Here is a 17,699-nt window from a genome sequence, read left to right on the forward strand (position 1 = left end):
CTGCTCTTGGGAGCGTACAAGAATAATCAGTGAAAATAAAAACTGAAAGGTCTTAGTGGTTTTGGGCCCATTTGTTCTATTTGGTTTTCTGAAGAGAACGTTCTTCAATAAAGGATATTTATAGGAATGGATTAAAAAAAAGCTTAATGGAGAGTTATAGCCAATTTCTGGGATTTAGAAATTAACGCTACTCATTACAGTTAAGAAATACCTGACATTTTAAAGATTGAGGTATCATTGTGCAAACAAATCTCTAAGATGTAGTTGGGCCAAAGTATGTAGCTGATTTTTAGGGTACCTGTGAGGTCCACATTTGTATTCTCCCTCTCTTGATTGCCAATAACTAAACTATTGACCACCAAGCCCTCTTATTCTAGAAATGGCTTTCCTATCTCTTTAAATATACCAGCAGAATGCGGTAAGCAGAATCCGTGGAGCTGATAAAACTGCATGGAGAAAACGTCCTTGATGGGCTGAGTGATTCTTATGATCAAATTCTAATGTTTCTACATTAGACCCACTTATTTTTTATGAGGCTAGTGGGAGAAGGGTGCATTTTACAGCAGTATAGAGTAGTTTATGTTAAAACCTAGACTTATTATGGGTGATAAGAACCTCTGTGCAGAACGCCATGTACCATAACGTGAGGCCTTAGTGATGGAGATCACCCACCAATGGCAACTATGTTATGTCATCTGTAAGTCAGAAAGAGAAAATTATGTAGGATAGACAATCAGCCTATGATCATTTACTGATTCCTGGTTTTTATTTTATCCCCTGGTCAATAAAATTATATTAATTATAAAAGAACACACATGCTTATTAATACTTTGGAGCATTGAAGTTAAATAAGGAGAATAAAAAAATATACACATGGAAATATATTGATAAAATATACACACATATTCACATGTATGCACAAATAATAAAATGCAAATTAAAAGTAAAAATAACGGCAATGTCTAAACACAAAAAGTACTTGCGCATTAATAAATTTCACTGCAGCCAAGGCCAAGATCCAAGGCTGAAGCCCAAGGATGGTATGTATAGGAGATACAGCCTGCATGCTTAACCATCAAAGCATACCCACCTTAGCCAGTGGACTTTACACCATATAACCTTCAACAAAGGACCTTTATGTGATCCTTCACATATGATCTCAGCCAAGCCTCCTGATGTAATTGGAGCATTAATGTGGGTGAGATTATAAGGACTGGAAGAAAATTAAGGCGAAGGATGATATTGGTTTAGCAAATGCCAACTGCCAATAGTGTTAGGTAAAGAGAAAGCTCTCCATGTTTTGACCTTAGCAGAAAGATCGTATTCAGGATTCTCCTACATAAAGGAACTTGTGTACTGTGTTGGAGAAAGGGGGTAAAAAGTGCACGGAGAATGATATCCAGCTAAACAGAAGAGGAAAGAGTAAACAGACTAGTGAGGATTTATGCTCCAGATGGTTCACATATTTGGATGGTGGTTTTTGAACCAATCGCAAAAGACCATGCTGTTCTTTTTGTGTTGGAGATCTGTAACTCATTCATTCCTAACTATATGTATATCACTAAGCAAGCAGCTTACAGATTCACCTTGTACGATGTGTTAAAACGACCATGTCCTGAAAATGTTTCATTAGCCAATGTAGGTTTTACATAGAAACATAGAATTTGACGGCAGATAAGAACCATTCGGCCCATCTAGTCTGCCTGTTTAACAGGTAAGGTCAGGATAGTTGTGTTTGGAGGTCGTCATTTCATTCAGCCTGCTCAGAAAACCATATCAAATCTTGTGTTAGTCCATTACAGCAAACAATTAAGTCTCTGGGTCTATTAAGCACCATGTCTATAGGCATCACATGAATATATGAGGCCTCTTCTAAACACTGACCTCTGTGTAAAAGCTCTAAATAACTGTCCATAAATTCAGCCTGATGTGTTGACAGGGGTTTGGGTAATGGTGCTGAAAATGTAATTAACTACAAAAGCTCATCACAATTTGACACAATATACATCTAAGGTTAGAAAGGGACCTGACTATAAGCTTACAATTATTGAATTTGCTAAAGTGGGATTTTGAGGTGAGTTTCCTTATTGACCTCACTATGTATTATGGATAACCTACCCCATCAAACGTGTCCTGCAAGAAAAGCTGGCAGCTCAAAACATATCCACAATAAAACAATGGCGCAGACCCAGGTGTAATAAAGAAATAAACTGGCTGGCGTTACCCTTCCCGCCAATGTATGCGGTCAATGGCTCAGTCCTCACTGTGTCCCAAACTGGAAAAAAACTGGAAAAACCTTGAATGAAGAGAACCGAGTCCATCAGGGTTCAAATTAATTCCAGGAGACCTTCTTCCTTATTAGCATTTATTGTGCAGTCAATACATGCCAAGTGTCTGGAAGCTTCATAGCCTAATGCATTTTGAGCATTAGCTCTTACTCATAGAGTAATGAGTAAGTATGAGTAAGAGATAACATGTCTGCTGGAATTGATTTGAACCATGGTGGACCTGTGGTGGACCTGGTTTTCTTCATCCAAGTTTTTTTTTTCTGTTTTTGTCTAGGTTCAAAACACATGCTGGAGATATACTGTATGTAGAGCTAAAAGCTTGCCCTGCATGTACACAAAAACCCACTGTGTATGAATTTAATACAATTGCCCCATGAAGTTAAACGTCTTTAAGTACCGGTGATTTACAAAGCATATAGCACACACCTTTGGCACTCAACGTTTTAAATTCTGTTAATATACTATGTGGAACGTGTACTGAGCGGTTGCAATGTTTCTTCTTCTCTGATTCTGGTTGGTACGCAGGAGTCAGGATAACTTGACATAAGCAATCACTTAAAAAGTCATGGTCGGTAGTCATGGTCATGGTCAGCAGTCATAGTCATAGAATTCCAGAATGGTCTGAGAATCCGGCTTAGTACATCGAGGTCAGCACGAACAGTATAGCAAGCAACAGCAATCACAATAATGAAGGTAACTGGAACGCAAGAGGATGCGTCACGCAGGATGAAAAGCCAGAGTCTTCACTTTTCTTTAATTCCTCCTTCCAAGAAAATAAAAAGAAATTTGGGATCAAAACTTGTGCTTGGTTTGTCTTGGTATTTTTTGATAAAAGGCAACAGCGCGTTCCAGCCTAGGACAGTTAGGCCTAGGGCGTCAGATTCGGGGAGTAGCTGCCTCTCAGACTCCTTGGCGCACCGCTGATCAATAGGTCAGTTAGAAGATTGAGCTCTGATCTCACCAACTGGCCCATTTAATTATGGAGGTCACTGTCTCCATGCTGTATCCGACGCCATGCTTCTTTGTGAGGTGGTGTGGGGGGTAAGATGACATATCTCATATAGTCAGCAGTGAGAACGGTGGAAGTGGAGGTGAGTCCCAGTGGCGGCTGGGGGTGCTGGCCTAGGCACCACCCAACTTAAACAGGTTGTTGGTTAAATGTATATTAAAAATTTAGGGCTGTATGATATGACCCTGATTTCTGGTACAATGAATGCTAGTTTTTTGTTTTATTTAGTTATTATTATTATTATAAACAAATTCTTGATTCTCTTCTTGCCATCTGCCCCCAGGACCCATCTGATTTTAGAATAAATGAATGCAAATATTTCTGTATCATCTTTTGATGTCCCTTAAATATCCATGAGCTTTGGATACAGTGATTGTACATTACAGGAAAAAGAAACAATGTAATAAGTCTGTGATCTTTTTTTGAGATTCAGACCGGTTTCCTGGAAACCCCTGGTGATTAACCATGTTTAGTAAATGACTCACTTCACAAACCCTTATTTCCATTCAGTTGTTAACAGACATGCTGTATTTCCTTGTTCACACCCACGACATTCTCCTTTTTGGACTTTTACATCATACAGTGTAGTCATTCGATCCCTTTGGTGTTATATAGAATGTATACATTAGAATTGTTTACATTAAATTCACACATTCCACTGGTTACCTAAGAAACGTTTGTTTGACAATTCTGGTCTATTGTTCAATAAAAAAAGGTGTTACTGCTGATTCAATGAAGTATTTGGGAGGGGTACTAGTCTTAACCCCTCTGGACCTATGATGCAATCGTGGCTCTTCCAGTCGTTCGCAAGTCCTTTATGTCACACCTTTTAATGTGAACTCATATTCACATGAGTGCTCAATTTTCCAGAAAACATAATAAAACTCAGTTTGAAAGTGAAATCTGGATAAACCAAGGGAGTGGAGCACCTCCCCAGTCATTAAGGGCCACACAAATTAACTGAAGATGACATACACAAAAGGTTGGTTTCTAAAACAAACATGTTACTTATTTAAATTTGTAGACAGCATTGCATGTTTGTGTTAGCATGAGTATTTATGTGTATGTGTTAGAATGAGTGTGTATTAGCATGAGCATGTGTGTTTGTATTAGCATGAATGCGTGTGTGTTAGTGTGTATGCGTTTTATTGTGAATGTGTGTGTTAGCATGAATATGTATGTGTAAATGAGTGTGTGTGTTTGTGTTAGCATAAATGCGTATGTGTAACTGTGTTAGCATGTGTGTGTGTTTCTATTAGCATGAAAGTGTATGTATGTGTTAGTGTGAATGTGTTAGCTTGAATGTGCATGTGTAAATTAGTGTGCATTTGTGTTAGCATAAATGTGTAACTGTGTATGTGTGTGTTAGCATTTGTTTGTGTAAGTGTGTGTGCTAGTGTCACTGTGTTAATGTTAGCATGAATGTGTGCATTAGTATTTGTACATGTGTATTAGTATGAGAGTGTAAATGGGTTTGCTAGCGCATATGTTGTTGCCTCGGAGGTGGGGTTCTAGGGGCAGAAGGGCACGTGGCTTTCCTGTCTCCTGGTCCAAAAGGCGCCAGCCCTCCCCCGAAGATCCCGCACCCGCTTTACCGGCCTAACAATAAAAGCTTGGGGTTAAATGGAGCAACATGCTGTATGCGCCAGAATTTATTTTGAGTTCCAAAGTGTTTGGGGGTCCATCAGACTATGGCGCAGCCCCAAACCTCCGGCCACAAGAAGCTCTCCGCTTTACCCATAGTTTTGTTTTTCCCAGAGATAATCAGGCCGGTCATTCGATGAATTTACTTGTGAATTGTGGCTGATTTAGTGAATTTAAATGGCCTGAGATGCGGCCATAAGAGCCGGTAATAATGAAAGCACAGGTAGGGGGCGCTGCTAATCTGCAGTACATACCACGACGGGGATTGCAGAAATAGGAAGAAAAGAAAGAAGTGACGCAGGCATGAGTGGGCGGGGCCACCAGGAGAAGGGTTGGGCCATCAGGAGAAGGGTTGGGCGGGGCCAGCAGAGAATCAGTCTGCTGCCTGGGATCTCGGATCTGTACAGACAGGCAGAGGAGGCGACACGGGTTCGATTCCCCCAACCCCCCCTTTCTCTGGATTCATTTGCCACCAGCCTGGGAGGGGGGTCTTCTTCCAGGATCATCTCCAGGGGGGTCTTCAACTCGCAACGTCTATTCAGAGGAAACCGAACTCTTGCCCTAGAGACAGAGGTGGATTATTGTCCGGGATTTGGCTGTAGATCAAGGGGGGGGTCACTGCGTGGCTGTGGACTGGGGGCATTTAAAAAAAGAGGATCGAGGCTGGGGGCATGAAACAGGAGGGATCAGGACTATTCCTACCCCACCACCACCACCTCCTCAATACCTTTAAAGAAAAGCACAGAGAGCTGGCAGTGCTGATTGGCTTCCGATCACTGGGGACGGATTAATACATATTATCTTTGCGTTACTCTGTGAATTATCTTAGAATCTTGTTATTTTAAAGATTCCATACCTGAAATTCTGGTTATTTCCTGGAATATTGAACCATCATCATCATCATCATCATCAACAACAAAATACCTACAGAAAAAGGGGGATCAGCAAACCGAGATCTGTGTTCCGTATATAAAATTGCAGATTTAGGTAACTCAAGAAGGGGGTTGGGAATTTCAATATTGCATGATCATTTTTTTTTAAAAGGAACTATATCTATACAGCACAGATAATGTATATGTTTAATGTGTTTTCTAGCAATGTGTGTTTAGACATGAATCAGTTTTTTTGTGATTGTTTTTAAAACAATTTGGGTAAAGGATCTAAAGCAGGAGATGTTTACTTTGTATATAATCTTAAGGGGGTTGATACATTTTTATTAAATGGTTTAAAAGGCAAGATGGCTGAAGGTGGCTTTTTTTTTTATCTGGTGATAAAGACAAAACAGCTGCAAGATGTAGTTTAAAGTTTGTCTGAAACAGCAAAAAAAATATTTTTTTTTAAAGATTTTTTTATTTTAATTTTATATTTAATTACACGTATATGTCAGATTTCGCACTTGGAAGTAACAGTAACGAGCTTCTTCCAAGGAGCTGATCCTGGAGGAAATAAATGTGTTAATTTTCTCTTGGTTTCCCTTATTGGGCCCTCTGTCACTGCCCTTGCATATTGAATGCAAAAGCAGAAATAGCTTTCATGTCAGGAGGGGGGGGAGGGTAGTGATTAGCAGTTGAGAAATTCCTTTTCAGTTTGATCAAGGCATGCTGTTCTTCAAAGCCTTTATACACTGATTCCAACCGTAACTTTCTAGATTTCGACCCTTTCTTGTAATTTTATTTTAATTTTTTTAATCGTAGGTTTACATGACGTATGAAATTCAGGAAATCTAGATGTTCTGGTTGTGCTGAATTCTTCCTTTTTTAACTATTTTTTTTTTTCTCTCTCTCTTATATGCAAAACAAGGAAGAAGTGGCAGGACTTTTCTCCTCTCGCTCCAGGCTGGAATTCGATCTGCAGGACTGAACTGTCTCTCCTTACGGACAGATCCGGGATTGCACTCTATGGAAACAACCTCATGAATTTTGTTGCTTGGCAAATCTTAAATCTTTTCGGTTTTATTATCCCCTTTCGTTTGCTAACGCGTTGTATAAAATCAATGTGGCTTCCTTTTATTTCTATTCTTCTTTCCGAACCCGTCGCGAGGTGCAGTTGTTTTGCCATTGTTTTGAAACAAATCCCTTTTTTTATTAATGGAATTTGTTCAGTGAACCTACAGTGGAAACCGTATAAACTGCTTCTTTTCAGCATTAAGGATTTCAGTATCTGAAAATTCTGGTCACTGATTGATTTATCCCGGACAAGAAAAAAAAAATAGAGAATAATATATTTTGTTAAGATAAACTCTTATTCTATATTTCAACTAAAACATTTTTCTATATATATATATATATATATATATATATATATATATAAAAGGACTGGTTATTTCTGGCACTTGCTTTAGTAATTGAATTTCTGTGACCTGCTGAATTCCGCTACAAAGTCTGTATTCACTTCGTGTCATTGGCAGAAAATGGCAGAAAATTGGAAAAACTGTTTTGAGGAGGAGCTGATATGCCCCATTTGCCTGCACGTTTTTATGGAACCTGTTCAACTCCCTTGTAAGCACAATTTTTGCCGAGGGTGTATTAGCGAGGCCTGGGCTAAAGAGAGCGGCTTAGTTAGGTGCCCTGAATGCAACCAGGCCTACAACCAAAAACCTAGCCTCGAAAAAAACCTGAAACTCACAAACATTGTGGAAAAGTTCAACTCTCTCAACGTAGACAAGCCGCCCTCTGTCCTACACTGCGTGTTCTGCAGACGAGGACCCCCGCTTCCTGCCCAGAAAATCTGTTTGAGGTGTGAAGCACCTTGCTGCCAGTCCCACGTCCAAACTCATCTACAGCAACCTTCCACAGCCCGAGGCCATCTTTTGGTGGAAGCCGAAGACGTTCGAGCTTGGAGTTGTCCTCAACACAACGCCTACCGGCTGTACCACTGTGAGGCAGAGCAAGTCGCCGTGTGCCAGTTCTGCTGTTACTATAGTGGTGCCCATCAAGGTCATTCTGTGTGTGATGTTGAGATCCGAAGGAATGAGATCCGGGTAAGTGGACTTCATGAATTCTTTACTTACGGGTGTTCCTTTTGGGGCAAAGTGGAGACTTTATAGCAGTTGCCACAAATATGTTTCTACTGGTTGGACCAAGGGTATTTAATTTGCTAAATTAATTTTTTCATCTATAAAATCAATATCTTTAGCCAGTAAACATTTCATTGAACTTGGCATCTATGATGGAAGCCACATTTATATACTCTTTACTTTTTTTAGTTGGAATGTTTATAATAAACCCTGCATTTTCTGAGGTTGTCCTACTGGCAGTCGATGGGCTGCAGACGCATTCTAATGATGTCAGCACACCTCTCACCCAATCAGCTGAGACTGGATGTTGGCAGTGCAATGTATCCCTTGTTTTGGTTCACCAGAGGTAGAGGGGATCTAGTTTAGGTTCCCATCTACTAATCTTGGTTAAAAAAAAAAAAAAAAAAAAAATTGGCTGGCCCTGAAAAAGCAGCTTGGGACATAAATTTAGGGCTATTGAGGAAATAACTGGCTTCTTTAAAAAGTCAATGTTTTCATCTAGTATACCTAGAACCTGCTTAGCATCTCCAATGATTCTTGAGCTACAGGTCAATGAATGCTATATAGGTTTGCCCATGGATGGACCAGAGGCCTGACCTTGGGTGCCCCTGCTTATGTTTCTGAAAATGATGCAAAAACAGATGGCTGTAAAATGCACCGCTAAGTAACAATGTATTTATTTTTTGTTTAATACTAGTAACGTGTGTACTACATGGATATTTTGTTCCTGCCCATAGCCCATTTTTTGCCCTTTGATGTATACATGGTTCTATAACACTGTTATTACCCCCCCCCCCATTATTACTTGTGCAAACCTTTAGACCGGTAGAACTAGACTTTTCTCTTGTGTTTTTGGATACCTCTAGAAATCTACTAGACAATGAAAGCCATTTTCCATTTGGGTCACGTCTACCATATTACCTTTTGATATTTGTTGAGCTGGATCTTTATCATATGCTAGAAAGATCTAGAGAAACATAAAAAAAAAATTTGTGTGACCGTTCATAGATCTGCCACCTTCCCAAATAGTGATTTTTGTGGTTTGGGTATTCCTCCCAGTTACGTTTTTTTGCTGGATGCAGCTACTTTCTGAATAACCGTATAGCATGGTACAATGTGATAGAGGTGATATTGGCCGTGACTAAGAATTCTTATACCTCTAGGACTATTGTTCCGGTTGGAAATATAAAATCATAAAGCACATTCAGAAGTTCATTAAATGCAACAGAAATGTGACAGGAGATGGAGCCTCTTGATGAGGGTTGCCATGTTGCAAGTATCTTTATGCAAACATAGGCAGTTACCAATTTGTAAGGTGACTTCGTAATGCAAGTGAAGTAAAGTCAAATATTAACTTGTTTGCCTTGGCACAATTGAGCAAAATGCTCGAGTTTCCGCCTTGCAGGAATTTCAAAGAAAAGTTTTGATTTGTGAAATAAAGGGAACCCGTATTCCAGTTGCCTGCAGTGCTTTGTGAAGGGAGGATAGTGGTTTTTATGATATCTGGAATGGATTCTGGAGGAGATGATGAGCCGTGCTTCATGAACAAGGAGATAAAAACAATAGCCTCTTGGCTAACTAAAAGCTACATGTTCTGGTATTTGTCTGCTTAGGACGTTCCCACCGGATCCAGGGCCCGTTAAAAGGGAAAGGTGTTGGGTATATTGTTGTCTGACCTCTGCGTGTGCAACGTTGGCGTTTTGCATAATGTGTTGTAAATGTGTGTAACTAGCAGGAATTTGAACACAGGAAATTTCATTTGTGTGATGGAAGGTAGCTGAAAGCTGCTTTGCAGATCAAGCAGTTCAAATCCTTCTCTGAACAAAACAACCTGCTTTAGAGCTTGAGTTGTGCAGGCGCAGTTCCACTTAAAAACCAAAAACAAAAGAGAGAAAATTAAAACATGGATAGCGCTCTCAAGTATTCGTATCTCCCAAGTGTCTTGATTTTGGGCACTTTGTCCTGCTTTTTGCGGGCAGTAGAGATCATGGGCCGGTTAGAGAGATCAAAGGCTCTCCCGTGGCTGGCCGTTGAGCTGTGAAATTGGCTGGGACCTGTGCTTTTGCACAAAGCCATGCAGACCTTGTGTCCTTCAAGACAAAAATGTTCCATGAATTGCATTTTTGTCATTACAGGCCTTGGGTATTTTAATGTTAAGTTCGGATGCCTCCTGGTAAGAGAGAGAACCCATTTCTGGAGATCGGTATAAAAACGGCACAAAATGTTAGACGTCGGTAATAAAAGTGTGGTAGCCTTTGATGACCACCACGATACTAAAATGAGGTGATGAGCATGTGAGAAGTTTATTCTTGGCTAGCTTTAGCGGTGGTAGGAGACTCCTCTTGAATTTAAAATGGTCTCCTATCAAAATTTAAGAGGTGCCTCCTGCTATCATTAAACCTAACCAAGAGCAAACTTCTCATACGCTCATCACAACCACACTATCTAACTAAATGACCTCAAGCACTCATTTGGATGGTCCCTGCATGATGCTGGTACCTGACGCTCGCGAGTTCAGCGCCATGAATGAATAAATCCAAAGGAAAGCTCTGGTATAGTCATATATGTTTTTGAAGAACGTTTTGAGTCATCGGTATCACCAGACTGAGGGTGATGCAGAGAGTACAAGAACCACCAACAAATGACCCTTCACCAGTGGAGAATCGAGTTTTTGGGGGGAGTTTTTGTTCTAGAGTTTGTGAAATCTACAGAAAAAAGTACAAGCTGAAATACCGAACAAGAGGAAAAAGATCTTTAAAAAGGCTGACCAGCAGTATAATGTATTAGAGGGTATTTTGACAACTGTGTGCCTCAAGGAAGTTAGGAAGAGCTGAGGGAAGTCGGAATAGGTTTTGGAATTCAGTAAGAGGCCTAAGGATGTGATGGGGATTAGGTTCAAAAGAGCAAATGGTAAGGCGGGGGAGACTCTAACAAATGAATGACTGTGGGAGCCTCAAAAGAGCTAGAAGAGAGCGGATCAGAGAGTAATTAGAGCGGTTGTGGTATATAGCAAGTGGAGCAGACTGGAGACAGACAATTAAAAAAGAAATGTGTGGGGTATTTCTCCAGTGGAGTGGACCATGGAAGGAGCAGGGTTTAGGGGGCTTAGAGGTAAAGGTGCAGAGAGACAATGGTTGGAATTTGGAGGAATGGCTCGAATTGTAAGGATTGATTTGTGTTTCGGGGTCAAAGGCAGAGGTGAGAGAGGAAAGTTAGGGTTGGAGGGCAGAAGCTGTGGGCGGTGGGAGCGATCAATAGAGCTAATGTCTTGGGAATCCAAAAGAGCGGATGGTGATGAACGAATGAAACCTGAGACTTAATGCATTTTTCTTGCATTTCTGTGAATGTTTTTTGGTACTACGTATTATATATATATTTTTTTTTCCAGTTGAATATTTTCATGATTAAATAGAAGTGTTCTAGAAACATAAAACCACACAAAGCTCCCCGTTACTGTAAATGGACATGTTCTGTAAAGACCCCTTTTTTAACGTATATTTTTACATGTATGCAAAGGAAAGTATAGGGAAAAATGTCTAAATCTGCTGGAGAGATATATTTAGAACTCTGTAATTAAAGCAGAGCGTTTTGCATGTACAGTTGCCACAGGAAACCAGACTGTTTCCTTTACCCCTGTAAATGTGTAGGATCACATATGTGCTCCTTTCACGTGGTGCCGTTCATGCAGGGATATCCTGATCCGTGATCTGCCCTTTGCGTGAGATTTACTCGTTCAGTACAAGATAGCTGTGGAGTTCCATGGGGAGGAAAAACGTGTCCCCTTTATCAATAATGAAATACCGTCCTCTAACAACCTTGTTGTCCCCATAAAAATAAACAGATGTTGCGGGGCTAGAACACTGATGAATAATGGGAATTGTGGTCCAGCAATACTTGAAGGTCTATATAACTTGGCAATAGGAAAAGAAGACGAGGCTGTATAGAAAATACTTTTTCATTTGTATTGGCTATTTCACCAAATTTGATCTTTAAATATTTTTCATCAATTTCATCACTATATATATATTATATATTGCGTACAACACACTAAGAAAAAATATTTTAATTTGCTGTCTTTTTTTTTTTTTTTTTTTTTACATCCCTGTGTGTGTGTGAGTGAATGTACGTGTATGTGAGTGAATGTAAGTCTGTGTGCACATAAACAAGATGCAGAATGGCAGGTGTGTGGCTTTATATTTAAATCCTCACTGACAACATCCATGCATTTGCTTACAGCTTATTTGACTTTATTAACTGCTATATATGTATGTCAGTTGGCTACGATTCTAACACGGCCTTGTGTGTGAATGTTTCAGTCATATCGGAATTTTTTGTGGGTTTTTATTATATGGTAAAACCCAACTGATGAGCATGAATGATACATACATCATATTCTATTGTAGATGGAATGCTGTAGGTTTCTGGAACATGTAATCGGAATCAAAAATGTTACAGTGATTCCTCCATTTGCAGCCTAATAATATAACGACCCCCACCTCTAATATTTCTCATCAATTTTTATCCCCCCCCCCGAAGGTTGAAAGCATATAATATCTATTCTGTAAGTACCAGTATGTTGAATCCTTTTTGATGGCTTGTCTGCCCATTATTTTGTTGATGGCAGAATCTGAAATTACCCTAATTTGCCCTCTATAGTGAAATCTGCCTTCTGAGCCGTCGGCAGCCTGTGTGTGTGCGTGTATTGTGTGTATGCATGCGCTGGTGGAACTAAACAAGGAGGAGCGTTCTCATTGACCCTCTGCTCCTATGAAATATTAAACATAATATCTTATACGTTCAGCTTTCAGGCTCTGTCGCTAAACTACCCAGCCGCCTTCATCCTTTAATTTTTTTGGGTTTTTTTTGTGACTTGCTCATTGTTCATAAAGAAGCCGGCGCATAATAAAAACCTAGCTCGTTCCATGAAATCCGAGCGAATGGCCAAGTCCTGTTTCACCGAGACAAAGGGATTCTTTCTGCGTTAATATTCCTTTGTTCTCCAGTACCAGCGCAGTGTTTTTGATGGTGGAAGTTTTAATTTAGCTTGGCTTTGAAATTGGCTTTTCTTAAGATATTTTGTAAATTTCCTATGTTTCTCTGCAATTTTGTTTTAATAAAGAGAGGAAAAAAAATCTTTTGTTGGTTTATATTCTACATAAAACAAAAGCCTCTTTTCATTTATACATTTTGCAGGTGCATGGGCTTATCTAGTTTGTTCTTAACTACCTCAGACTGTGTGTGTGTGTATATGTGTGTGTGTGTGTGTGTGTGTGTGTATATATATATATATATATATATATATATAATATATAACCAGCTACAATCCTGTTTGATCTGCAGTTTCAGAATAAGGTTTTGGTTTATTAACAAGGCTTATTTTGTGAGTATAATCAATTTTATCCACTTATTTTTTTTTTTTGTCGGACACATCCCATCAGAGTTTTCCTAAACCTCTAGAGAAGAAACAAATGTGAAGCTAACACTTTGTATGCATTAGAATGAGACGTTAAAAAAAAAAAACCTTGCTGAAGGCAGCCGTAGGATTATGAGTATATATGAGGTCAGAGCTTTGAGACATTATATGATGAGGTCAGAGCTTTGAGATGTATTGCTGCCATCAGGCTAAGTGCGTCATGATACCTGATAGAGCTCTGTAGTGTTCCCTGATGTGTAAATGTCCTATCTATAGCATGTATGTCTTATACTATATGCATTTTCTGAGGACAACTTTGTAACCTGCTGTATTAGTGCCTGCGAATGTTATTGAGCCATAACCCGATTATACTGCACTGCAGATTCGCTTAAGAATAATGCAGTTAATGGTCACTAGGATAGGCTGTTGAAGTGGCCAAAAGGGTAGATGCCCCATGATCCTGTAGGTACTCAAAGGTTCATGTAGAGTACAGGAGGTGTTTTTTTTTGTTTTGTTTTGTTTTTTTACATAAAAAGTGCTGTGATTAAAATCTGTGTTGGCGATGTATTTTTATTTTTTTATAAGGAGGACCCAGTTCATGCTGCAGTTCTTTTTGGGTTTTCCTTCAAAATGACTATACAACAAGGAATAGAGAGAACATGTTTAACATTTTTATGTTACAAACATAGAATGTCTCGATGTGGGGTTTATTTGCTAAAGAGGGAGTCAACGGGAGAAATGCAGTTTCATCTCACTGATTTCAATTTATATTATAAAAGGCCAAAACCGGTGATCTTCTGCTCTGTGAATAGCATGGCTGGACCATAATTAAATCGCTTCTTAAAGGTCGCCTTGTTGATTGATTTATGTGGGACCTAGCTATTCTTGCAGATAAATTTGCCAGGGATATATCCAACTCCTTTAATAATAATAAAAAAAAAAAACTTTTGTGAGTCAGTTTTTTTGGAATGAGGATTGGGGCAGGTAAAGCTGTTTGTCAAATTCCAATTTCTATCATATGACTGACCGAAAAACATGAGACTGAAGAGTTGCATATAACCTGGAAAATTCATGTCTGCGAAGGGAAAATGACGTACGGCCTGGGTTGGAATTTGTTTTCTTAATTTCATTTTCATAAGCAAAAATTACCTGGTTTTGTTCCTTGAGCCTATACAAAAATAGTGATTTAACCATCTAGTAACCTCTGTGTAGGGTGTCCTGAGTTCTAGTGATTTTAAAATTTTGAAATAAATGTAGATGTTGTCCTCCTGCTGAAATAATCCTTATTCTGTACTCCGGTTTAGGCCGTGATTTCTACAGTAGAGCCCCCATGGCAGCTCTGTAGATGAGCTACATATGAGACTTCCCACGTCCATCTTCACTTAGCATTGAGCTGAGAAGACGGATCCTGTTGTATTCTTAGAAACCAAAACCTGCCATTTGGCCCATCAAGGCTGACTATTTTTATTTGTTCTTGGTGGTTACTTATGCACACATGAAAATAGCAACGTCCAGTTTCTTAGGGATTTCCACAGTTACCTCTAAATGCCATAGAATCTGACGGCAGGTAAAGAACCATTTGGCCCATCTAGTCTGCTGGGAGATGGTCCCATTTATTTATATCCAAAGTGCCCATATCCTTCTGGAGATGAGGTCTACAGAACTGAACACAATGCTATGAGGTGTCAGAACCTCCCCCCTCTTCCTGCTATTAATGCCTCTCGCTATACAACCCAGCACCCTTTCTTGGAGTTTGGGTTAAACTTGTACATGTATGCACGCGTGTACAAACTTGCACCCCCCCCCCTCGCTCTCTGTCACTCTTTCACAGATTTCCTTCCCATATAGCAATAGAAGAAAATGCCCCTTAAACATACAGAAAGGGGATGATTTGATAATTGCATAATCTAAGCGGAAGAAACGCTCCCTGAAGAGAGAAGTAAAAACAAAATTACTTTCTCATTCTCCGTTGAGTCATTTGTAAATAAAGCAGGGTGAACTCCTTCGTATTACGCTCCGGGGATTTTTCTGTCGACTTTTGAGAACTGTTGGACACGGAGGCAAAGGATCCTGTGTGACTGTAAGGTAGAAAAATGCTTGGGGGAACTAGAAGGATCTCTCCCACTCCCCAGATAGTTGGCTAATCTAGTAATCGACAGAAGGACATACTGAAGCTTTGTCTTCTTTTTGTTTCTTCTCAAAAGAGAAACTTTTAAAAGAAAAGTAAAGCAATGCAATTTCTACAAAACTTGTTTCAGTCACAGTTAAAGGAGCCAGACCCGACGTAAATTATTGGCGTCGTATAAATAAAATTTGTGCGTCCATGAAAAATGTAAGGTTATTTTGCCCTCTTGATGGCTTCTTTAAAGTCTTTGACATCCTTCTAAAGGTAGCCTTTAGCTGTTATTAAGGTTTGGGTTTTTATAGCAGACAAAAAAAAATGGTCAGATTCGATGGGCCAAATCGCTCAGATCTGCCAGGTCAACAACAACAAAAAAAAGATGGGTGCACGCTGGGGGCTCTGTATCATAAATACTAAAGTGATGCAAAGTTTAAAGAGTTCTGTTATTGCCATAGCAACCAATTCAATGATCCATCCGGTAGGCACATTAGCAAATCTCTCTAGGTTGCTATGGTAAAAGTCAACCTTTCAAACTCTGACCTGGAGTAATCGTTGTTCCCATGACCCTATCTCTCCATCATGCATTCTTTTTTTTTTATTTTTTTTTATTTTTTAGGATTTAAGCTTTTTTAAACATAAAAGAATATTTGTTGCTGAATATTTGACGAAATTGTTAAAATTTAACTTTATAAGTAGCCTAAAATAGATTGCCTTATTGTAATTGCTGTGAATACTTTGTGCAGCCTTACATGTAATATACAGCATGAGGTATGAAGCTAGAGGGCCTGACCCCGTAACGCTTTGCGCGGCCCATGGCAACGCAGTCGGCATAGCCTTATTGTGGGTAACCCATTATGGGGGCCATGTAAATACATGTGTTTTCTTTTTTCCTCCCCTAACCCAGCCTTTCCTAGGTCTCTTTTTGCATGTAGGGCTCTAAATGCCTTATGCTTAAACAATAAAGCCGTGGGAGAGACACTTATTAGAGCAATTTCTTTGTAATCTCCTCTCTAAATTTCAAATCCAACAGGTTACTTGGACTATTTTATTACATGTGAGTGCAAAAATAACTCCTTAATTATTCTCTCGCCACAGAGACTTCCTGCCACCCCCCCCCCACACTAATAGTCTCGCTAAATGATGGCTCTTCATCTTGTAATTTGCCTCCTCTCTCATGTTATGACTGTGGGTTTTTAACATATGTAGGCCACGTTGCTGTTTCCATGGATACGCCAGTCTGACTCTGAGCAGGGAACGATCAGGAAGTGTGTGTAATGCAGAGTAATTCCTTATGACATAATAAGAGAACTTCTGTTTCCTGAAAGTGCAGTCACCGCGGAAAGGGTGTCACTGCCGATTAAGGGCTTATTGAGTTATTGCAAAATGGACGCTCGCAGTAACGACATGCTTCAATGCGGCAAACCCCCAAGGGAAACGCAAAGACCCTTTTCACCCCCCCCAACCCAGACTCTGTATATTACATGTGCTCTAAGCGTTAGAAATCTGTGTTTTATTTCCTATCCTCTAGCCATGCAGTCATACCAGGTTTCCATGATTGTACCAGTGAGCAATAAACCAGATTATGAAGTTAATGTTTGATTTGTATGTTAATCATAGAAACTTTTAAACCTGCGCGGCTTCATTTTCATCCTCCTCAGCCAAGGAGTTGATCGGTCGGGTTTTTGTTTAAAGGATCACAAAAAAAAAAACAAAAAAAAAAAAACTATTTTCTTAAGTTTTTTTAATATGCTAAAAAGAACAGCTCTCTGGTCAGGAACTCCCAGGGTTTTGCCCCGATCTAAGGATAAAGGGGCAGATTCTCAGGGTCACAAAGCCTGGAGATGGCTCCTTCCTATTCAGAGCTGCCGATCATATCTAAGACTCCTAATTGGTGCTTTTGCTTTCAGTATGTTATGATTGATTGATATCACTGCTTGAATGCAGGTGACTCAATTAAGAGTATCTTTTTAAAATGACAAGTCATGGTTTCCATGAGGGCTGGCATTGGAGCCATTTGGGTAACACACTTGGCGAGCCATTATGTAGAATCTTCACAATGGGTTATGAAAGGGTTAATGTTTCCAGGTTCTCAGGGTCAGCTGATTTAGAAAGTTCCCAGGCATGGATATACACAGAGATATTATATATATACATGGCATGGGGTTATATGTGGCCCCATCTTACTTTGTAGAGGAGCTGTAAGAATG

General features: G+C 39.6%; 1 protein-coding gene across 2 annotated transcripts in view; it reads left to right on the forward strand.

Moving 5' to 3' along the window:
- The first annotated feature begins 7,351 nt into the window (after positions 1 to 7,351).
- Positions 7,352 to 17,699, forward strand: part of LOC149288635 (E3 ubiquitin-protein ligase TRIM8-like) — a 34,909-nt gene continuing 24,561 nt past the window's right edge. For both annotated transcript variants that reach the window (XM_089491567.1, XM_089491568.1), the window contains exon 1: positions 7,352 to 7,921. In XM_089491567.1, coding sequence (XP_089347693.1) covers positions 7,352 to 7,921 — 570 coding nt within the window. The remainder of the gene's footprint in view (positions 7,922 to 17,699) is intronic.

The sequence above is a fragment of the Sceloporus occidentalis genome, unplaced genomic scaffold (genome assembly GCF_023333645.1).
Source record: "Sceloporus occidentalis isolate IW3139 unplaced genomic scaffold, rSceOcc1.0.p SCAF_50, whole genome shotgun sequence".
In the NCBI taxonomy this organism is placed as follows: domain Eukaryota; kingdom Metazoa; phylum Chordata; class Lepidosauria; order Squamata; family Phrynosomatidae; genus Sceloporus; species Sceloporus occidentalis.